The sequence below is a fragment of the Geotrypetes seraphini genome, chromosome 7 (genome assembly GCF_902459505.1).
Source record: "Geotrypetes seraphini chromosome 7, aGeoSer1.1, whole genome shotgun sequence".
Lineage (NCBI taxonomy): Eukaryota > Metazoa > Chordata > Amphibia > Gymnophiona > Dermophiidae > Geotrypetes > Geotrypetes seraphini.
The window spans coordinates 68,579,419-68,604,378 of NC_047090.1; the positions used below are offsets into that span (position 1 = coordinate 68,579,419).

At 40.3% G+C, this 24,960-nt stretch overlaps 1 protein-coding gene across 2 annotated transcripts in view; it reads left to right on the plus strand.

Moving 5' to 3' along the window:
- Positions 1–24,960, plus strand: part of RYR3 (ryanodine receptor 3) — a 693,107-nt gene that overhangs the window by 637,847 nt on the left and 30,300 nt on the right. For both annotated transcript variants that reach the window (XM_033952387.1, XM_033952388.1), the window contains 7 exons: positions 3,558–3,735; positions 5,397–5,483; positions 14,921–15,127; positions 19,548–19,678; positions 22,441–22,483; positions 23,899–24,026; positions 24,640–24,700. In XM_033952387.1, the coding sequence (XP_033808278.1) occupies positions 3,558–3,735; positions 5,397–5,483; positions 14,921–15,127; positions 19,548–19,678; positions 22,441–22,483; positions 23,899–24,026; positions 24,640–24,700 (835 nt within the window). The remainder of the gene's footprint in view (positions 1–3,557; positions 3,736–5,396; positions 5,484–14,920; positions 15,128–19,547; positions 19,679–22,440; positions 22,484–23,898; positions 24,027–24,639; positions 24,701–24,960) is intronic.

Genomic DNA, 24,960 nt, shown 5'->3' on the forward strand with positions numbered 1-24,960 from the left:
ATCCACATTCTTTAGGCTGAGACAAATTCGTTTAGTATCTAAATGGTTGGAGCCCAAATCTCTTAATATTTTAATTCACTCTTTGGTCATATCAAGAATTGATTACTGCAATGCCTTGAAAGAAATCAGACGGTTACAGCTCATTCAAAACACTTCAATCAAACTTATATGGAAAGCAAAGAAATTCAATCACATTACCCCACTTTTTGAGAAATCTCATTGGCTCCCGGTAGCACATTGAATAACCTATAAGATTTGTCTTTTAACTTTTAAGTCAATTTTACATAAAACCCTGGCTTTTATTGAGCATGTCTTAATGCCGTATACTTTCACTCAATTACTTAGATCTAATAACCAACAGCCTTCTCTGAAAGCTATTAATATCCGGAGGCAATATATTTTCTCTGTCGTTGCTCCACAATTGTGGAATTCCCTCCCAATATATATAAGGGAAGAGCGTATTATAGACAAGATTTTTAGCGTTGTCTTTCCCCTCCTTTCATTTTTTTCCTTACTCGTTTCCTTTACTGTCAAAATATTGTATATCTTCCCTCATTTTCCTTTAGGGTCTGTTTTGTTTGTTTGTTGGCCTATGTTAATGAGGTCGTCTCCCTGTAATGAGAATTGTATTACATGTTTTAAACTTGTTCATGGCTTTGTATTATGATTAAGCGATCCATCAAATTTTATTAAAACTTGAAACTTCTCAGTTTCACTGCCTTTATTTCTTGGGACCTCTCCCGTTTTGCCAAGCAGTGGGGGTGAAAACAAACAACCCTTCCTGTGCATAGATTTGTTTTATGCCCCACCCAAGTTTCCATGGACCCCTTTTTTACTTCAAGGCAACTTGGAGGCTTATTTAGGGACCTGCCAATCTCCCTAGTTCTTCCATTCAGTCCCTTTTCCTTGTCAGCACTGTTCAGCCCTCCCCCAGCACACAGACGCTCCCAGCTCCCAATTCCCAGCTCACTTAATATGGGGTTGGAGAAACGTTTGAAAGAGCAGTGCTGATAAGCAGTTACATTAAAGCTCCATACTTTTCTTTGGGTGTTTGTATGGTTCTCCCACCCCATATTACTGAAGTCACATTCATAATCAGTTATTTTCATACCTTCTTTGTTTACATTTTCCATTTCTCCTCTCCATTCATGAGCTTCCCCTTCCCCCTCTGTAACATAACTTTGCTTTTCCCTTACAAATCCCTCTGCCAGGTCCCAGTACATAGCTGCTTGGGGAATTTCTGCTTCAGGTCTGAAGGCTTAGGTGCTTGCAGCTTCCCAGGTGTAGCTCCACCCCCTTTTGGGTTGATTCTTTGTTTCACAGCTTGGTTTTGCAGTGAAACTTCCCTGCTCTTGGGAAAGGAATAATGGCTATTATTTTGGGAGCCCTCCCTACTGAGTTTCCTGGTGGATGGCTCTCTTGTTTTAACCCTGCTGGTTTTACTTTGGCTAAAACCCTATTCTCTGACTGCTGAATTGGCTTAGATCTAGGGATTGTAGGTCTTAGAGCAGGGTTTTTTTCTCGTGACAGAGACTTCAATAGATGGAACACAAGCACAGTACCGGGTAGAGCTTTGGATTCTTGCCTAGAAATAGCTAAGAAGAAATAGATAGATAGATAGATAGATAGATAGATAATTTGAATCAGGTTGGGCAGACTGGATGGACCATTCGGGTCTTTATCTGCCGTCATCTACTATGTTACTATGACAGGTGCCTCCCTGTCACAACATACACAAAGATGGAAGATGAATAGTGAGCATGGGGAAAGAAGACATGTCAAATGGTCAGGAGATCCTGGCAAGTGAGCTAAGAGTAGACAAAAGAAAACAGAGCCTGAGACCAATGTGATTTGAAAAATAAAATGATCAGACAACAAAAGGTAGAAAAATAATTTTATTTTCTATTTTGTGATTAGAATATATCAGATTTTAAATATGTATCCTGCTAGAGTTGGTATTAGACATAATACGGGACCACAAAGCCCAGGCCATGCTTCCGTAGCTTCCAGCTGGCTTAGGGCTCTCTCTGACCAGTGGACAGTTGCCCTAGTTGCACTCCCCTAACACTGTTTCCTCCATGTGTGACTGAAGAATTCTGTTAACTTCATTTTTCTATGTAGCATTCTGTAGTAATTTGGCTTTTTCATTTTTCTCGATAGTGGAGGGGATATTTGTGAGGGGAAGCAGAGAGGAGTTTTGTTGATCCTTGCTGTGTATTATTTGTGATTTATAAAATGGCAATTGTATGGAACATTGTTTCTTTTTATGCTTTAATAAAATAAGTTCAGTATAAAATCATAACTATTTGAGGCTTGTGTGGATGGGATCAGATAGTTTGCGGGGCATTACGGGGATGGAGCTCATGGGGATGGGGATAGAGCTCGTGGTTACGGGGACAAATTTATCCCCGTGTTATTCTCTATACTATGTGCAACTCTGGCTACCTAGTTTGTCAGACTGGATGAATCATAAAAGTCTTTATCTTCCATTATTTAGGCCATCTTTTAATAAGCCATTGTAGAGGTTTCTACCGCAGCCCAGAGTGTTAAATTCTCTGACGCTACTCTGACACTCATAGGAATTCTATGAGCATCAGAGAATTTAGCACTCCAGGATGCGGTAGAAACCTCTACCATGGCTTAGTAAAAGGGGGAGCTACTATGGTACTTTGGTAAGTTTCAAGTTTTATTGATTTTGATATACCAACCATCAAATTAATATCTGGCCGGTTAACAATCGAATTAAAAAGATAGGGAAAACTGAGAAAAATAAAAATTGGTAGATTAATAATAGTGTGTGAACATAAAAAAAACATTTACCAGACGTACTGGAAAGTGAGGGTGGAATAAAGGGATGGGTAAAGTTACATATTTGAGAAGAAAAAAGGAGATAGTAGGGTTTGGTTAATACATAAAGGGAGGGGTTGCTTTGTCAAAGAGATTGTTGTGAATAGGAAGAAGAAGAATAATGGTTCTAAAGATTATTAAATGCATCACAGAATAGGAAAGTTTTTAGACCAGTCTTAAATTTGTCAAGTCGTAGTTCATCACGGAGATGCTGTGGTAGGGAGTTCTAGAGAGTAGGTGCAGTTACTGCGAAGTTTACTTTTCGTGTATAATAGAAATCTTTTAAGGAGGGGATGAAAATAAGTTTTTGGTCGGTTGATCTTAGTGTGCGTGGAGAACTTTGAGGAAAGAGAAGTTTATCTAGGAACGAGGGCAGATGATAGAGTTTTATTTTAAAGGAAAGTAAAATGATTTTATAGGTGATGCGATGAGTGACAGGAAGCCAATGTTCTTTTTTTAAAAGAGGAGTGACTTGGTCATATTTACCTATTTTATATATATATGGTACTATATTCTCCCTTCAAATCATGCTACTTTTTAAAATATATCACGTTGGCAATTTTGCAATTAAAACTTCCAAATGTATGTTTATCCTCCATGAATTTTTATTTTAAAAATGACACTTATGCAGTATGTGCCACTATCGAATGCATAAGTGCTGTTGAATATTGACCACATTTTGTTTTCTTTTCATTTTTTTATGTTTTCAGCTTTGAGAAAGATGAAAAAAAAGATCAATTAAAGGAAGAGATGGTAGGGGATATCTCACTAGAGGAAGAGGAAGAATTCAAGAAAAAGGCACGAAGACGTGGTCAGAAAAAGGAAGAAAAGGAGGCTTTTATGGATAACTTCTTGGAAAGCATGGAAATTTACCAAACCAAAATGCTAGTGAGTGTCTCTCCTTGTTTTCCTTCACTCTTTTCATATTGCATAGGCATTCTCCAGAGCACTCGTATAGGCCACTTTAATTATAAAAGTGCATCCATTCTAGCCCATTTATTAGACTAAAATAAATCAACTACAGTGGAACCTTGGCTTACAAGCATAATTATTTCCAGAAGCATGCTCGTAAACCAAATTGCTCGTATATCAAAGCGAGTTTCCCCCTAGGAAGTAAGGGAAACTTGCTTGATTGGCTCCACCTCCCCCCCCCCCCCAACGATGCCACTGGCGCTGCTCCAACTCCCCCCCAACTCTCCCCGTTTGAACAGGCATCGTTCCCCCCCCAAACGCCCCCCCTCCCCGAGAATCGGCATCACACCGCCGTGCTGAAAGCGGCATCCCCCACCCGTTCAAACAAGCCCCATACCCCATCTGACACTGGAACTTCCTGTGGGTTGGTGCTGCGTGCCGGTGCCAAATAGGGTAAGGGGCTTGTTTGGACAGGCGGGGGTTGCCATTTCCAGCACAGGGGTGCGATCCTGGTTCTCCGAGGGGGGGGGGGGGTTCACGGGCGGGGGGAGTGATGCTGGTTCGAGCGGGGGGGGAAGGAGCAGTTCTTGGGGGTGGCGTTTGCGGGGGGTAGCGATGCTGGTTTGAGCAAGGGGGGGTGCTCACAAATTGAGTCAATGCTCGGATTGCAAGTCACGATTTGCGAGAATGTTTTGCTCATCTTGCAAAACACTCGCAAACCGCGTTACTCGCAAACCGAGGTTTGACTATATTTCCTCCTATTGTTAGAGTATAAAGAAGTAAAGGTCAAAACTGTATAGAATAGTGAAAAAGAAAAGGAAGGAGGGCATAAAAAGAAAAAAAATGGAGGGCAAAGGAAAAAAGAAAAGGAGAAGAAAACCCAAAAGTTGAGCTGGAGAGATAAGAGAGACAGATGAGAGATTTTAGAAGGGAAAAGTGACAGAACCTATACAATCTCTCATCTGCTTTTCTTTTATCTCCATGCTTGGTTCTTTACCCCACCTCTCCTTTTTTCTCCTTTCTTTACTCTCCTCCCTTTTTTCTTCTTATGCCCTTCCTCCTCTTTACACTCTCCCAGAACTTCTGGTTTTGCTTTCATCAAGAAAATGATAATTACCACACCCAAGAACCTCAGGGTTTATAAAAGGTTTGGATAATTTCCTAAAAGAGAAGTCCATTGGCCATTATTGAGATAACTTGGGTAAATCCACTGCTTATTCCTAGGATAAGCAGCCTAAAATCTTATTGACTACTTGGGATATAGCTTGGCCACTGTTGGAAACAGGATACTGGGCTTAATGGACCTTCGGTCTGTCTCAGTATGGCAATTATTTTGTTCTTATCTTTGTGTGAAGCTAAGGACTCCCTCCTACTACATAGAGCTAGGGATTTCTTTGTTTCCGAGAGAACTATATTCCCATGTTTCAAGGAGAATTGTAGAGCTCAAAATTCTTCCCTCAGGAAGAACTGTAGGGCCAGGTATTTCATCCTCCTCTGTGCCATTAATAACTGTGTGATCAAGCATTTCTTCCCTGCTTCCTCCCAAACCTCAAAAATTCCCAAAAGAGAATTATACAAATGGTTGCTGTTTGTCTGCCACCCAATCATTTATCTCACACCATTCTTTTTCATTTCAGCATTTCTTGGCTAGAAACTTTTACAACCTGCGTTTCCTTGCTCTGTTTGTTGCATTTGCCATCAACTTTATTCTGCTCTTCTATAAGGTAAAATCTTGCTTCTTTATTCTCATTTTTTTCTATACCACAAATTAGAGAGTTACTAACGAGCTGATTCTATAAGTGGTGCCTGAAACGGCAGGTGCTTAGAAAAATGGCGTCTGCCATGTGTCAATCAAGTTTCAAGTTTAATAAATTTTGATTGTACGCAATATCCAGTATTTCAATGCTTATTACATAATTCTAATATACAATAAAAGCCAGGGATAACAAATACAAATAAGACATAGTTATACAGACTAATCATTTTGTTCTATAAATACAAACTGGAACAAATAGGTAAAGGGTAGGTAGAAATACAATTTATACAATTTATAAAATAAAAAAATAACATTTAAGGTTTGCACACAAGGATAGGGTCATTTGAGAGAGAATATAAAAATAATTGATTGAAAAGGCGTTAATTATTTTGAAAAAAAAAAAAAATTAGGTTATGTTGAGAAAGAGTGATCAGTTTAAGTGTAGAAGGCCTTTAGCATGAGGAAAGTAGGAAGACTAAGATTAATAATAATGACCTTTTAAAAGAAGAGAAAAGTAAGAAGATTAGATTATAAAAGCACTTATAATTTCCATATTGATATCCTGTTCATTTAATTCTTTGAGGACTAGGTACAGCTTATATTGGAATGTTCTATCTATGTATTGAATGCATCTTTATAAAGAATGCTTTTCAAGCCACATTTGAATTTGTCTAAGGATGATTCGTTACGTAAAAAGATGGGTAAGTTATTCCACTGTTGGGGTGCTTCTACTGAAAACATAGTTGCTCTTCTAGTCCCAATTATTTTCAAAGAGGGAATAGTTAATAGATTTTGTTGCGATGATCGTAGCGTCCTAAGTGAAGAGTAAGGTATTAGTAGTCTGTCCAGAAATAACGGCTCATGTGATTGTTGAATTTTGAATGTTAATAATATAATTTTAAATGTTATTCTGTGTATAATGGGTAGCCAGTGTGCATCTTGTAGGAGTGGTGTAACATGGTCATATTTTTTTGAATTTGTTACAATTTTTATTGCTGTATTCTGTATTATCACATTCAGGTGCCACTTAGAGAATCGTGGGTGCACCTAGAGATGAACTTAAGTGCTGGTAATGAAGGCCAGGGTTTTATAGGCCTATATTTCTGGTGCCTAGATTCATCAAAGAATTGTGGCTAATTGCGCTTAATGATGCCTACTCTGCCCCTTAACATGCTTACTTAGGTGTGCGGCATCACTAAATGCCACCAGTCTCAGCGGCCACCTATGAAGCGGCTGAGAACCGCGTCTGTCTTTAAAAGATGCCTTACCCCCACCTCCCACCCCATCCTGATTCTCTAACTAGCACCCATGTCACCAGCGCCAGTAACAGAATCATGCCTGCCTGATCGAGGGATCCTATGTCGCAAAGGAATCTCCAGCTGAGCTGTCAGGCTTCCCTGAAGCCATGGCTTCAGGGAATCCTGCCAGCTCAGCTGATTGGGGGGAAAAAATACCCCTGCCGCAATCAGCTGAGCTGGCTGCCCCAGCACCCCCCCCCAAATTGGCAGGGGGGATGCCCACTCCCTCCTGCTGCTGGTCTGTGATCCCCCAACACCATCCTCCAAATGTAGCCCAGGAGTAAAGGATGCCCAGTCCCTCCTGCTGACAACCCCCCAAACCTCAATAACCCCCTGATACCTCTAAATCCACCCCACCCACGTACCTTTGTTGAAGAAAAACCAGCCAGAGAGATGCTTATTTCCTCAAGCTGGCAGGCCTGCCTCATCAAAATGGAGTGCCATCCCCTTCCTGGTGCATCCTGGGATGCACTGGGATGGGGCCTAAGGCCTTGATTTGATCTTAGTAAGCATCTCTATGGCCTTCCTTTCTTCAACAAGTGTACAGGGAGTGGGGGGTGGTTTGGGGGTTGTCAGGGGATCACGGGACAGTGGCAGGAGGTAGTGGGCAATTTTGGGGGTGGATGATGGGTTTCCCCTACCCAGCCAGCTCTGCTGAATGCAGCAGGGGTATTTTTCCCCCTGCTCAGCTAAGCTGGCAGGCCTCCCCGAGAGGCCTGCCTGCTCTGCTGATTGGGGATTCCGTTGCCATGATTAGCCTACATTTCAGGCATGTGTCGCGACTCTAGAGAGATGTGTACAGTCGCTTAAACTCTCCCAAGGCCACTTCCGGGCAAAACCATGCACACACCCAGCCTTAGGCGAGTTTAGGTGTCCCTACACATTTCCTTAGACCAGTGTCTCGCAAACTTTCCAGCTGATGGCACACTGAAGTCAGTGCCCCGGCTGGAAGGCACCCAGAATTGCGCCGAGACCCATCTGGCCGCGACCCACTTCGGTGGAGGGATGCGGGAGGTGCGGGGAGAGGAGGAGAGACGCTGGCCAGAAGGAGAGTCATTTGCGCCGGCTGACTTCCTACAGAACATGCATGCCTCTTGCCACGAGAGGCACATCCTGTAGGCAGTCAGCTGGCATGGACGACTCTCCTCCTCGCCAGTGTGTCGCAGAATACCTGAAATCTCAGGAGGCACACTGGTGTGCCGCGGCACACAGTTTGCGATACACTGCTCTAGACCCACGACAAACGCCTACAGTATAGGCATCCTGTCTCATGGAGCTTTTTTAAAAAAATTGTGCGTCCTGATTGCCTGACCACTGTTGAACTAGCCGATTAGTGCCACATACAAGCACAGAGAAATCTTTTCTGTGGAGGGCTAAAGAAAAATATGAGTAATCATGGGTAAGACTCATACAAAATTAGCATACAGTAATGTGAAAAAGTTTCAGCTCCCTCCTGATTGCCCCTTTTACTGTATATATCTTAGACAGCATGGTTTCTGTTCTTTGAATTGAATTGAATTGAATATTAGGCAAAGGAAACCAGAGTAAACATATAACACAGGTTTTTGTGAAACACTATACAATCAACAGTTCTACCTACACCACTGTTGGCAGCGATAATTGCAATGAAATGCCTCCAATAATTTGATAAGTCTTTCACATCACTATTGAGGAATTTTTGCAGAACTGTTTTAATTCAGATACATTTGTAGGTTTTTATTCATGAACTGCTAGTTTCAGGTCCTGCCATAGCAAGGTTCAAGTCAGAACTTTGACTAGGCAAAACCAAAACTTTAATTTTGCTTCTTCTCAGCAAATCAGATGACTGTCTGGTACAGTGCACAATTCGTGGTTCTTTCAATAATGGCAAGTTTTCCCATTTCTGAAGCAGCAAAGCATTCCCATATCATCACAACACCACTGTCACTGTCTTAGGTGAATCTTTTCATAAAGGTGGTTAATAAATTCCAATAAATAAATAAATACTGTGCAGGCCAAGATTGATTTTAAACTCCATTGTTTTATATTTAAATCTTCCATGGATTGGCTCCATCTTACTTGTATTGATTTGCCAATTTTTTTCATTCTAAATTTGGGACATGTGACCAATTAAAACTAATACTCCCATATTCTAAGGGTATTAGATTTAAGAAGTTCTTTGTCATTTTCTTATTATGCAGCTAAACTATGAGCTCTTCTTTCTATTTCAATGACACAAATATATAATTATGTTAAATTCCGTAAAGCAAGACAATTTGTTTTTCCAAAAATATCTCATTTCTAATTGAATCTGTCTAAAATGTCAGTGGTGGAGACAAAAACAGTGATGGAATTCAAAAAGGTGTGAGATGAGCACAGAGGATCTCTAATTAGAAAATGATGGTCTGAAAAACAAAACGTAAATGACTACACGTGTGTTTGATGTGCCAAGTGGTGCTTAGATGGCATCTCTGGATCCAACTTGCTACTTCTCTGCTCTTATCAACCAGTCAAAAGCCTTTTTTAACTCCCACTCTGATTGTCCCTTTCAACCAAACACTCTCGCTAACCCTCTAACCATTTGTCCTCCCTTCTCAACCCCTCCACCCTATATCTGGGTGGGTGTGTTTATGCATCTGGGTGTGTCCATCTACCATTGTTTGTCTGTTTGTCTTTGGCTGGCTGTATCTATTCAACACTCTGGCCCTGATTCTCCAAAGTGCCGTCCCGATTTTAGGCAGCTGTAGGCGTCCTACAGCTGTCTAATCAGCCAATCGGGATGCACGTTTTTTAAAAAAAAATGCTCCCCAGGCAGGCCTGAAGACACCTCCGGGAGCCTAGGGAGATCCGCAAGATGCCTAAGCTCATCTAAGGGCCTTAGGCAGGCCTTAGGCAAACCTAGGCGGCCCTACGCGTCTCCCTAGTAGAGGAGAAGCTTAAAATGTAGGCCAGCAAAATGCTGGTCTACATTGTAAGTAGACGTGGCCGCTATACTTATCGCGGCAAGGGATCTCTGCCGCTATAAGTATAGCGGGCCGCAGCCTGTCCGATCGCTGGCAGGAGGGTGCCCAATCCCTCCTGCCCGAAGACGACCCCCCGACACTACTGACCGCCCCCCCAACACTACCGACCGCCCCCCCCCCCGACATTACCGATCTCCCCCCCCCGACAATATCGATCGCTGGCAGGAGGGTGCCCAATCCCTCCTGCCCGAAGACGCACCCCCCAACACTACCGACCGCCCCCCCTCCGACATTACCGATCTCCCCCCCCCCGACAATATCGATCGCTGGCAGGAGGGTGCCAAATCCCTCCTGCCCGAAGACGCACCCCTCCCCGGCGCTAACAACCCCCAAACCTCCACTCCACCAAACCTGTTCTTACGGCCAGATGGGTCTTGCACGTCCAGCCAGAAGGCACACCTCGGCGAAATGAGGCGGGCCCGCCCCTTCCCGGCCCATCCCGCCGAAACCTAAGGCCTGATTGGCCCAGGCTCTAGAAGCCTGGACCAATCAGGCTTTAGGCATAGCGGGTCCGCCCATCTCCACTAAGTCTAAGGTCTGATTGGCGTGCCTTTCGGCTGGACGTGCAAAACCCATCTGGCCGTAAGAACAGGTTTGGTGAAGTGGAGGTTTGGGGGTTGTTAGCGCCGGGGGGGTGCGTCTTCGGGCAGGAGGGATTGGGCACCCTCCTGCCAGCGATCGATATTGTCGGGGGGGGAGATCGGTAATGTCGGGGGGAGCGGTCGGTAGTGTCGGGGGGGGCATCTTCTTGCAGGAGGGTTTGGGCACCGTCCTGCCAGCGATCGGTCAGGGGGCCGCGGCCCGTTATACTTATAGCGGCAGAAAGATCCCTTGCCGCGATAAGTGTAGCGGGCTGTGTCTAATCTAACCCGATTCTCTAACCAGCGTCTGTAACATGGACGCCGGTTACAGAATCGGGGTTTAGTTTAGGTCGATTCTGAATAGGACGCCTCTCCCGGGCGTCCTATACAGAATCAGGGCCTAGGTGTCTTGCGGGCCTCGCCTTCAATATAGGCGGCCTGCCTGGGGAGCATTTTTTTAAAAAAACGTGCATCCAGATTGGCTGATTAGACAGCTGTAGGACGCCTACAGCTGCCTAAAATCGGGACGCACTTTTGGAGAATCAGGGCCTCTGTGTGTGTGTATGTATCTGTGTGTAGTCCTATACTATGGTGGTGGTCTTAGAGGGGGGGGCATTTAAATTACCTGTCTAGGGCTAAGTGGACATTTTCAATGGCACTTAATTGGATAGTGCTTCTGAAAATGTCTTGTATAGTTCTCAAGCCAAAACCAGCTATTCTGGGGCATTCTGGGAGCAAAGTCAGTATTTTTGCCAGCTAAGTGCTGAATATCAGCACTTAAGCAGTTAAGATTACCACTTAAATAGGACAGCATAAAATGTGATCCTATCTTTATGCGATTTTTCTTAGCTGGTTAAGTGGTGCATATCGCACTTAACCTGCTATGTTTTAGCCAGCTCCATATACCTGAAAATTCAGTGCTTACTGCTGCCAGCTAAATATCAGGCCCAATAAGTCTAAGATCTTGAGGAAGTCTAAATGATGATGTATAAGATATTCAGAGCAGAGCCATCAAAAATCAGACAGGCAGTCTTAAAACTTACATTTGCCTTAACTGGCAACCAATGCAGTTTAAGCAAAAGAGGTGTTGCCCTATCATATCTAAGCAAACAAAAACAATTTTTGCTTCTGTTTTTTACCTAGCCATACTGTAAGTGCTATAGAAATGCCAGAGTTAAGAGCATTACAGTAGTGTAAATATGAGATAATGAAATCTTGAACCAATAAAACTGTGTTTAAACAAAAAGATCTGATTTCACAAATTTGACAACGTTTCAAACATATTATTTTAACTACTCTAGTTACCTGGATATTTAAAGATAATGTGGCATCCTTCATAATCTCCAAGTAATATTCTGATTACTCTTTCCGCAGGTAAAGAAATATCAGAATTCAAATGCAATAGATCAAGTATCGACTCTCTAGGTTTTCTTATCCATAGCAATTTAGTTTTTTCTCTGTGTAATTTCAGAAAATGGGTAAAACACCAATTTTCTACCTTTGTTATATAATCTGTTAGTCGTATTCACTGTTTGATTCAGATCAGTTAGTACAGGAACAAATAGGACATTGTCTTCATTTTAAGAATACACCTAACTTAATTAGTTCCATTCCAACTGAGTTTATAAACATTTTAAATAGTATGGATGATAGCAGAGAGGTAATTGGTTTACAAAACAATGATATCACATTGTTCATTTTACCTTGTATTCGCTTAATTTAACCAGTTAGCAGGTAAGATCTAATTTCTCCATGTGTCACACACATGCCTACCAAAGGCTTGCACGTACAAAGATGTGTGGGCTGTTCCACTGTTCAAGAAGGGGCATTTTTATCTAGGATAGTTCAGGGCCATGTAATTGCCATCAAACTTGCATGTGGTTCCACACACATCTAATGTGACTCACACAAACTTTGAACAATGCTTGTGGTATTTCTATCACACAGCCTATCATAAGAATTTGCTTTTAGAAGTCTGGATATTTCTGGCTTTGATCCCTAGCACACATAGGGGAAAAATCTTTACAAGGCACCTAAAGATAGGCATCTAAATAAATAGGCATCTAAAGTTAGGTGCCTAACTTAATTAGTAAATTGTCTTCAATTAACAAGCTCATAATTGAAAAAATAAAATTTAATTGGGTGATAGGCACCTGTCTTCTTAGGTGCAATTCTACAAAAGATAGATGTCTATCACATGGTAACTAGTGGCGCTTAACTCCAAAGTAGGCATGTGTAGGGGTGAAGAAGGACTTAGGCACTGCTAGGTGCTATTCTCTAAAGGACTTAGATACCTATAATGCAGGCCTTTTAAACCCTGGCCTACATTACAGGCACCTATGTTTTAAGTTAGGCGCGATTCTATAATAGACACCAAAGTGTAATTGACAAGAGATAGGCACTCAAATTATAGGCGCCTATCTTTTTAGATGCCATTAATAGAATTTCCCTCAAGCTGGCGTGTAACGGGGATTTGGTTATTGTACATGTCACATTCCAAGCAGGTACAATTTGAGTGTAATGCCTGTGCCCTATGGCCCTATCTCTACTTGGAGGTCTTTACAGTGATGCCTACCCACTGAAATGTCTTGTTATATGTATTTGTTTGTTAGATTGTCTACAAAGTCTGTGAGGGACTCGCTCACATGGCATTTACCTGGGCCCAACAACTGTGGCCATATTAATGCTGTGGTGCCAGGTCTGTTGGGGAATAGATCTGTTTATCCACTGTTGCTTACAGACAATATACAGCAGATAGTTTCCAGTTTATTCATGGCATATTGTTAGCCTAGTACTTTCTTATAGATGTATGGATGCAGTGCATTTGGACTTTTATAGGTGCTCATTATTATGCATGTTCCCAGTTTCAAATGACAAGAATCTTTTTACACATCTATTTAATGGTTCCTCATTTCATCTTTGTCAAATAAATATCTCCCTTTATTTACATTGGTACCTGTTATAAAGATTGTGTAAAGATGTTTGGTCTGAATCCACCAACAATCATGAATCCTATATGCTAATGAACAGGGTGACTTACCAAACCCTGCCCTTAGTTGCCTGGGAATAATGACAATTGCACAAATCTTTTCCAATCGGTTATTTTGTATTATCTTTATCATAATTCAACTTTCATTAGCTAATTTGGGCAAGGGAGACCCGTCAGGTGTGAAAATTGCACCTCTCCTGAGACAATGCATGGTCTCCGGGAAACCCCTGCCACCAGGTTCACTTATATATTTTTGCAGTGTCATGACATCACACCTGTCAACCAATCAGCCAACAGAGAGGCCGTCCTTTGGTATGAACAAAGAAAATTCCTTTTAACATAGTTACCAGGGTTTACAAATCATATTTTTGTGAACACTTTTTCTCTCAGTAATTATTTAACAGTTTAGCTCAAACCAGCTTTCTGACCAAGACTCAATAACACTGACAGCTTCAAATTTCACTGAAACACACAAGAAAAGAAAGACCCAGTCCCTCCTTACTGAGAATTTCCTAATATGGGCTTAAAGGAGTCTTAAACAGCCAACAGGCCTCCTGGAATGTCACAGAGTAGAGAGAATTGCCTAGCTTAAAGGTCAAATAGGTCAAACTGCAGATATTGTCTTTCATGATTTCTTCAGATTTAAAATATATAAAAATACAATTTTCAAAACCCAATTATCATGTTTAAACATACATTCACATTCATAATCACTCATGGGATCCCATCATCCATATACAAGCAACACTCATCTTTCATTCATATCTTAGTCATATTTCATAATTCTTTAAAACATATAAAAGAAAGATTCTTCTCTACCTAGCATTGGAATGCCAGGACCATCTGTTAATACTTAGGCCATGAGGTTTCTCTTATCCAAACAAAGGATACTAGAAACCCAGGCCTTTTTTAAGCGGGAAATCTTCAGCATTTTAGACAAAGAAAGATGAAAAAATGGAGTCAGATTAATACCTCTATAAGTGTGTTATGTATTTCCTGATTTCCCCTTTGATCTAGCTTAATCCAGCCCTCCTGGTAACCCCTAGTGTTTTTCTGTTATTATCTAATACTATTTTTCTGGCCTTTGCCGCAATTCATATTCGTATTTTTATTTTTGTATTTATGCACCAACTTTTCATAAGTTTCTATTGGGCATGGCCTTAACTATCACATATGCATCTAACTAGATTTACCCAGAATCACATGAAAAAGAGGTATCTCATATGTAGAAAAAATCTACATCATACTCCATAAACATGTTTTGCATACTATCCATTCCATTACAGCATTATAGCCAGCCAGCGCCACTGCTCAGCTAATCAATCAGTAACGCTGATGAGAATAATAAGAAATGTATAATGTCTCAGTGAATAATCATCAGCAACTGGTAGATTCTGAATAATATTAATCAGGAACCAATTAAATCAGTTGGAGTCTGTAACTCCACCAAGAGCAAGCTGACTGCAGAACACAGAACTGTGTGTCTTAAGGGGTGAATGCTTCATTTAATCAGTAAGGATTTTATTTTGTTTTAGGTGAGTGAAGACCCTTTTGTTAATGACATGGATGAAGAATCAGACCTGTGGAATACTTTTGTTGAAGAAGAGGAAGAAGAAGATGAAAGTACTGTATATTATGTCTTGCAAGAGAATACAGGTTACATGGCACCAACACTTCGAATTTTGGCTATTATCCACAGCATTATCTCCTGTCTTTGTATTATTGGCTACTACTGTCTCAAGGTACAGTCTGATGCTATACTGTCTAATATCATATGCTTAGAAGGTAAAGTCCTATATGATACTCTACCATGTGTCTGATGCTGTACTGTCAGAATATCTGAGATTGTGCTATCTGATGAATGGGGTCCTGCCTGGTCTTATACAGCTGAATGTGGAATATTATCTGATGCTGTATCATCTGAATCTAGGTGCTGTCTAAGTATATATTATGCAATTAAGTATTCAAAGTAACTGTAGAGTTCACCATATCATAATTTGATAACATATATTAAACTGTAAACTACCAAATATATTTTTACAAAAGTATGTAAATAAAGGCGAGACAGTTGATGTAGTTTATCTAGATTTCCAGAAAGCTTTTGAAAAAGTTCCTCTTGAGAGGCTCCTGAGAAAATTAGAGTCATAGGATAGGAGGCAATGTTCAATTGTAGATTAGGAATTGGTTATCGGACAGAAAACAAAGAGTAGGCTTAAATGACCATTTTTCTCAATGGAGGAGGGTAAATACTGGTGTGCTGCAGGGATCTGTACTGGGACTGGTGCTATTTAATTTATTTATTTTGGTCCTGGAGATTAAGATCTACAAAGTCAGCATCTATGAGTCAAACTTGGATGTTTTTGTTACATAGAACTTTATGGACCCCTACGCGCTTACAAAAGATAGGTAGTACTAGATCTAATAGATGCTGGCATTGCAGAATAGAAGTTGGGACATTAGACCATTTAATTTTTTTTTGTCCCTGTGTAAATGCATTTTGGAAACTAATTTGGCCCCAAATTAATGAATTACTAGAAAATCATGTAGGACTCTCATATGATACTATACTATTTGGTACAGCAATGAGAACTCAGAGTTCGATTTCAGCAAACAATAACTATTATTAATATTGACAGGGGTCGCCATGCAACAAATAACTCAAAATTGGAAGGATTATACCAAATTAAACTATTCATTTTGGTGAAATTCAGTATGTCATATATACAAAATGGAAAAAACAATAGCATTACAACAGGGAAATATTCATAATTTTAAGAAAATTTGGGAACCATTGACTCGTTATTCCAATGATCAGATTTCATAGCACATTAATAATGGTTATATTAGAATGGGGAGGGGAGGGGAATGTATATTATATGGATTTAAGAAATAAAAAAGGGGAGGGTTATATTTTATGTGATAAGATGAATTATTTGTAATCATAATTTTTCATGTATTAATTGAAGTTTATGTACAATTAAAATATTGTAAGAATGAAAAATTTATAAATAAAATATTTAAAAAATAATAATAATAATAATTTATTTATAAATGATCTGGAAATTGGAACTACGAGTGAGGTGATTAAATTTGCAGATGACACTAAACTGTTCAAAGTTGTTAAAAATGCCACAAACAGGAGATACTACCTTCCCAAAACAGGAAAGCGAAAACAGCAAGGTTAACCTGGGGTGCTCAATTCCTTTATTGTGTATAGGGACTCAACACAATCGTGTTTTGGCCAAAAGGGCCTGCTTCAGGAGTCTGAAAATTGGTTGAGGAGATTTCAAGAAATATCAGCTGATATTACTGGCTATAGAGATCTTATGGCATTATTTTCTGTGCAGTAAAGTATTAGAGGATAAGATGGAAATTGGTCACATGGTGCTTTAAGAGCATTGTTTTGTAATACCATAAATACGCGTACTCTGTTGCGGTTTGTGGTGGGTCGCTCAAAAGCTTAGGAAATTGGAAGACTGGGAATCCACATGGCACAAGAAATTTAATGTGGACAAATGCAAAGTGATGCACATTGAGAAGAATAATCCAAATCATAGTTACCAGATGCTAAAGGTCCACCTTGGGGGTCAGCACTCAAGAAAAAGATCTGGGTGTCATCGTGGACAATACACTGAAAGCTTCCGCCCAATGTACAGCAGTGGCCAACCTCCAATCTGATCTGCGCATGCAAATGAGGGGAAACGGCACGCAAAGTAGGAAGAATGCGATTCACTAAACTCAAGAAGGAACACTGATTGTGCTGGCTGATCCAAAGGGAAGCGACTGCTGAGGACCAGTTTCTCACATCCCTGCCGACTCTTCTGCCCCGACTCTACAGTAGTTTACCTACTCTCTGCCTCTCCGACTCTCCCGGCGCACTGCAGGAAAGGACTCCCAATCAGTTTGTAATATATGATGACCTATACTAGTAAATTTAAATTTAATTTGCCTCTCAACCAATAACCATTGAAGATTATACACTGAGGTAATACTTTTGTAACTTTTTAGACCAAATATTAACCTCACTGCAGTATTTTGGAGCAGCTGCAGTTACCAATTTTGATGTTAAGTTCAAATATGATGACTTACAGTAATTGAGCTGAGGTAACACTAACATCTGGACCAAAAATGTAAAATGATGTTCAAAGAAATAAGATTTCACCAATCTAAGTTTCCCCATAATATATAAAGTCTTCCTCCATAAATGGGAAATTTGATCTTCAAATGTAAGAAAGGAGTCTAAAAAAATACCCAAGACTTTAGACCAGGGCTGCCCAATTCCGGTCCTCGAGATCTACTGGCAGGCCAGGTTTTCAGGATATCCACAATGAACATGCATGAGAAAGATATGCATACCAAGAAGGCAGTGCAGGCAAATCTCTCTCATGCATATTCATTGTGGATATCCTGAAAACCTGGCCTGCCAGTAGATCTCAAGGACCGGAATTGGGCAGCCCTGCTGTAGACGTTTTATCTACCTGTAAAGAAGAACCTGATTGCAAACTGATAGGAGAAGGAACAAAAAGTAAAGAGCTATGAAACCAGAGAACCTTTGTCTTACTTGCATTCAATTTCAACTTATTAGTAAAATCCCAATCTCCAATGCTGTTCATGCATTCTGTAACCTTAGCTGTTATATCTACCATATTTAGATTCAGCGGGATTAATAGAAAAATATAGTCATCATAAGATAATAAAAAGTTTAAGCTGGTAAACATACTTTCTGTACAGTGCTCATGAATATATTAAAAATCATACAGAAAATGGAAGAACCCTGGAGTTCCCCGCAAAAAGAAGTCCACTTCTTAGAAAAAATCCTGTCCTTTAACATCATATAGGGCTCCTTTTACTAAGATGCGCTAGCGTTTTTAGCGCACGCACAAGATTAGCACGCGATAGCTGAAAAATTACTGCCTGTTTAAAAGGAGGCGGTAGCGGCTAGTGCGCACAGCAATTTAGCGTGCGTTATTCCACGCGTTAAGGCCCTAAGGCACCTTTGTAAAAGGAGCCCTTAGTTCCAATTGACTAAAAATTCAGTAAACCAGTTTAGGACAGAGCCACCTAAACCCAACTCACTCAGTTTATTGATCAATAAAGTGTGATCGACTGAGTCTAAAGCTGCACTGATATCAAATTGCAGTAGATTGACAATCTTACATAAGAACATAAGAATTGCCACTGCTGGGTCAGACCAGTGGTCCATCCTGCCCAGCAGTCCACTCACACGGCGGCCCCTAGCTCAAAGACCAGCGCTCTAAATGAGTCCAGCCTCACCTGCATACATTACGGTTCAGCAGGAACTTGTCTAACTTTGTCTTGAATCCCTGAAGGGTGTTTTCCCCTACAACAGACTCTGGAAGAGCGTTCCAGTTTTCCACCACTCTCTTGGTGAAGAAGAACTTCCTTACGTTTGTATGGAATCTATCCCCTTCTAACTTTAGAGAGTGCCCTCTCGTTCTTCCTACCTTGGCTCAGCCTTTGCTTACCCTTAGTTGTTAATGTTAGCAATAACAACTCAGCAATCCAAACTGAGTATCATGTAAGCAAGAATAATGTTCAATAAGCCTTAAAAGCTGCTTATTTTTAAATGTTTCCAAAATTTTAGTCAAAGTATATTGGCTACTGGCCTAAAGTTGGAAGGTTGTGACATATCTCCATTGTGTTCTTTAGGTAATGGTAATATTCCCCAATTCAGTTGGTAAGACTCCCTCAGATAACAAACTTTTAAAAAAAAAATAACAGCAAAGATATAATAACATCTGGAATCTAAGAAAAAAGATAGAAAGGACATTTGTCTAAAACACAAGAATGTGTAGAAAAGCTCTTTAACAAGGGATTTATATCATCAACGGTTATATCAACAAATTTATCCCAAGCCTGATCTGTTCTAATTCCAGAAATAGAAGCACACTAATCTAGAATATTATCATTTTTGTACAATAGGTCAGGAAGTATTCTTTAGAACTTGACATACCATAATTATTTTGTTTAGTAGAAAGTCAGCAAGGTTCTGTGCTGATGGCTGGGATAGCTTTACAACAACTCCTAAAGTAGGAAACTCGGTCAAATTATGCTTAATGAAATGCTGTGTTCTTTTATTCAGAAGGTATCAGTTTTGAAGTCTATTTGGAAAGTTTTGCTAATTTTTGTTGCATTTTCCAGGTTCCTTTAGTGGTCTTCAAACGAGAAAAAGAAATTGCCCGTAATGTGGAATTTGATGGCTTGTATATCACTGAACAGCCGTCAGAGGATGATATTAAAGGCCAGTGGGATCGAATGGTTATAAATACCCCGTGAGTAGGAGATACTTAATGCCTCTCATAGATTTTGTGCTTTAAGCCATGCTTTCATGAACTCTGATACTGTTTTTCCCAGTGCCCCTTCAATAGGGAGAATATTTCATACTGTATATTCACCACTCTTTATGTGAATTAATATATAAGAACATAAGAAATTCCATCTGTGTCAAACTAAAAATTAATCTTCGTCTAGTATCCTGCTTCCAACAGTGGCCAAACCAGATTATCAGTACATTACATTACATTAGAGATTTCTATTCCGCCATTACCTTGCGGTTCAAGGCGGATTACAAAAGAGATAAAAAATGGAGGGTTACAATGGAAGAACATTTGTCCTTTCTAGAGAGGTAAAGAGTAGGTTATGTAGTTTCTGTGTGGCGGGAAGAGGGAGGGAGGAAGGACGGTAAGGCTGTTTCAGGAATTTCTTGAAGAGTATAGTTTTTATTTCTTTTCTGAACGTCTTGTAGTCTGGTGTCGTTATCAGTAGATTGGAGATTTGGTTATCTAGTTTAGCTGCTTGAGTGGCCAGGAGACCATCGTATAGTTTTTTCCGTTTTACTTCTTTGATCGAGGGGTGTGTGAATGGGGTGTATGTTTTTCTATGTCTGATTGAGAAAAACACACACCCAATTCACACACCCCTCGATCAAAGAAGTACCTAACAGAATCCCAAGAAGACTCAATATCTTATGTTAACTCTCTTCTATTTCTTGGAGCCTCATATCAGGAGATGCTGTGTTATAAATTCCTTTTCAGTGGAAAGCAATAATGATAATGTCTTTGTGTCACTTCATGGTGTGGCATATGTGCAATTCTGGTTGCTACCTATCAAAAAATAAATAGCGGAATTAGAAAAGGTAAAAACAAGGGCGACAAGACTAGACAACTTCCCTATGGAGAAAGGCTAAAGCAAGTAGGCTCTTCAGCCTGGAAAAGATATGACTTAGAGGAGATATGGTAGAGGTCTATAAAACACTGACCAGTGCCCTAACTGAGACCAGCCCTACCTGCGTATGTTCCGGTTCAGCAGGAACTTGTCTAACTTTGTCTTGAATCCCTGGAGGGTGTTTTCCCCTATAACAGCCTCAGGAAGAGTGTTCCAGTTTTCCACCACTCTCTGGTAAAGAAAAACTTCCTTTGTTCATTTGTACGGAATCTATCCCCTTTTAACTTTAGAGAGTGTCTCTCATTCTCCCTACCTTGGAGAGGGTGAACAACCTGTCTTTATCTACTAAGCCTATTCCCTTCAGTATCTTGAGTGTTTCAATCATGTACCCTCTCAGTCTCCTCTTTTCAAGGGAGAAGAGGCCCAGTTTCTCTAATCTCTCGCTGTAAGGCAACTCCTCCAGCCCCTTAACCATTTTAATCGCTCTTCTCTGGACCCTTTGAGAACTAGTGTGCAAGTGGGTCCATCTCCCACTGACTGGCAGAATTCCCCATAATTCTTTTATTTCGTCAAGAGGAATTTGATCAGGGTTTGGTCCTCAACTCTGAAAGTGCAAGAAGCCACTATCACTTATTTCAAGGGCCAAGTAGGGGTGGTTCCTAGCGGCTCTGCTGGATGCAGTTTGTTTGTTTTATAAGGACGAGTGTGAAGCACTTGCCTCTGGGATTTGAATCTTGTTTTGTGGACCATGGTGGGTCTTCCCTTTGAGCTATCCAAGCATGCAGCCTTGAAAGATCATTCCCTGAAAGCTGTATTTTTGGTAGCAGTTTTTTCAGAACGGTGGATTTTTGAATTTCAAACTCTCTCCTGCAGGGATCCTTACTTGTCATTTGCATATTAATTTGCTTCTTTGCATATGGTGCCTTCCTTTCTGCCAAAAGTAGCTTCCCTCTTCCATGTCAACCAAGAAGTCCTCCTGCTAGCCTTTGCCATGAGCTCTGGCCAGGACCAAAACCTACATAAACTGGACATGTTCAAAGTTTTTCTAAGTTACTTGGCAGCTACCAATGACTTAGGCTATTGAGGTGAACTACATTTTGGCTCAGAAATTGGTTCCAGTGTGTCCTATGACTCACTGCACCAGGGCACAGATGACTTCCTGGGCTAAGGCAAGGGCAGTTGATCCAGAGGACATTTGCAATACAGCCATGTGGTCTTCCCCCCATTCTTTTTTGAAGTCTGGGCTAGAGATGATGTTGCTTTTGGCAGGGTGATTGTTCAGGGAACTTTGTCTTCCTTCTTTCCCAAAGGGTAGATCTTTGGTACATCCCAATGTGTGCTTAGACTGGTCTAACTGGATGAAAATGAAGTTGAAATTTGGCTTACCTCTTTATTTCCTTTCTTTGAGTCCTACTAGACCAATCCAAAATCCTTCCCCATAAGACCATGGATGGGGGATCTCATTAGATACATCTCTGTTGTTCAAGAACCAGATATTTCCTTGTATAGTTTGTCTTCGCAGTTAGTAATTATATCAGTTATAATGGTCTCCATTGAGGCTTCCTTTTTGTTCCTAGGAGTTATGCAAAGCATTGGTACTGAAAACTTACTAGCTGCAGGTCTGTTTACTTACTATGCACTTAATTTGAGTTAACATACCTTAATATACTGCATATTAGTATGCATTAATATATTAATGCATGTTATTAGAGACGTTAATTTACAAGACGTACTTTTTCAATCCCACTGAGAGAGAAAGTAATTTCAATATGTGCATGTAGAACCTATTTTGGATGAAACTACATAAGAAAAGAAACTTTAGAATCTGTTGAAGTACTGTACTTATATTTGTCTGTTTCCATTTCCATAGGTCCTTTCCTAATAATTACTGGGACAAGTTCGTAAAACGAAAAGTGAGTTCCACAGCAATGGTTGTATCTGTTTAACCAAGTAACATTAAAATGCAATGACATTTGTAGAGCATGGCTGTCTAGCTACCTTTTTGTTCATGTGCATCAATGATGAACTTTATATGTCTTTATATATTGCACATTTTCACTCTTTCTGAACATATTTTATATAATTGAATATGAACTGTACATGGGAGAGGTTTTAGGTATTTGACCAATCAGAATCGTAGGCCACTCCCACTGGGATGGAGGCCTAAGACTCCGGTTGGCCCAGATGTCTAAGGCCCCTCCTATTACTCAGTGGCTAGGTCTATTTGAAATGTTGACCAGCCTTTTGCTGGCCTACATTTCAGATGCCTATCACAGCCCTACGGAAACGCCTAGGGCCGCCTAAGCTCGCCTAAGGCCACTTCTGGGTAAAACCATGCCCACACCTAGCCTTGGAAGAACTTAAGTGGCTCTACACATCTCCCTAGGCTCGCACAAATGCCTACAGTGTAGGCAGCCTGCCTCGGGTTGTTTAAAAAAAAAAAACATGCTTCCCAATTGGCTGGTTAGACAGCGGTAGGATGCCTACCGCCACCTACAATTGGGATACCATTTATATAATTTGGTCCTTATTGACTAGCAAATAATGACAGTATCAGAAAATGTGAGTGAATCATACAAAGTATTGAATTGATAGTCTGAAGGGGAAAGTTGTGAGGATGGGGGAGGTTAACGGTTGATCAGAAGATGAAAGGCAGCAGAATTCTCTTGCTCATATGGCTTTATGGTCAGATCTTTGCGAATTAATTTTGTGTCAGTTTCAAGGTATTAGATTATTTTAACTTCAAAAGTTGTACGTTCTTGGACTGTTTTAAATATCCTTATCGTTAGTTCATTAATGTAGTGATGTTCTCCTGCCTTCTTGCCAGAGCTATATTTTCTGTGCTAGTATGTGTCTGATATACTGCCTTCCTGTGGTACAACAACCAAAGTGGTTTATATAGTATATCCAGGTACTTTTCTTTTCCTAATGGGCTCGCAATCTGTTTTTGTTCCTGGGGCAATGAAAGGTTAAGTAACGCTGCAGTGGGAATCAATCCCAGTTCCTGAGGTTCTCAACCTACCGTACTAATCATTACGCTACTCATTCTTTAAAATGTCTCCTTCCCTCTCTTGCAAGGTCAGATAACTTATAAGACTTCCTTTATTCTGAACAGTAGAGAATATGCTTATATACAAAATGGAGAACATTCTTGAAAATCTCATACTTCTATATGTCCATTTATCTTTGAGCTAACATACCTTATGTTTAGAAGTTAACATAGCTTTTTGTTTAGAAGTGGTAATAGAAGGTTAATAGGGTTGATTGTGGACCATTTTACTGTTTGGGAGGTCTAATCATAATCTTTTTCTTTTGATCTTCTCTTCAGGTTATCAATAAATATGGAGATATGTATGGAGCAGAACGCATTGCTGAGCTTCTGGGATTGGATAAAAGTACTTTGGACTTTAGTCCAGTGGAAGAGACCAAACCTGAAGAGGGATCACTGGTGTCATGGTATGACTCTGGGTCATGTTTGGTGCTTGCTTAATGATAGCCCCAGGGGAATGCTCATAACAAGAGGCTATATCATCATGGAATTAAAACCTTAAGAACAATAATTCACCATATTGTTTTAAGTAATAACCACTTAAGAACCTCAGAGACACCACTCCACACTCAATACATTCATGGCCCTAAGCTTTATGTGTCATCTCTTCACTGGTTCTGTCCATTATATTTTCTCACACTTCTTTTATATATTTTTATAAACTTTAGACTTAAGAAATAGCACTTAACTTATTGGTCTGATTAGCTGGGGGAAACGCCAACATGTTTCGCTTCCTGCTTTTTCAAGGCCACTCTCCTCTATTCCACTGACATCTATCAGGACCACTTGAATGGAGAAGTGATCCCGATAGATGTCAAAGCATGTATCAGATCTTGCAGCCAGTCGATGAGAACCTATTGTATGGTATTTTGGGGCACAGCAGTTGCAGGTAGATAATTTGTTTCACTTGCTAAGGTTAAAATTTTTTAATACTAAATTTAAAGAGAATCTTAAGTTTATGATTCAGCTTGGAACAATAGTCTCACTTGGCTCAGACTGAGAACTGTTTCTGTTTCATAGGTTGAGTTCTATCGATATGAAGTATCATATCTGGAAGCTTGGAGTTGTATTCACAGACAATGTAAGTATATTTAACAAGGGCAGAAAGAACGTTTTGCTCATTGGAATCTAACAATAACATTCAGCCTGCAGCAGTTAGCATTTTGTTAAACACTGGTCACCATGGGTTTTTTAATACCTGGGAGTTTACTGTTCAGATCTACAGCTCTGTCTGAATCTTTTTCCTGAGTACTTTTAATATGTTTGCCTTTCCATTTAGTAGGGTGGCAGTGTAATTATATTTATTTATCTTTCTTTTTCTATTATCAGCATACTCTGTTA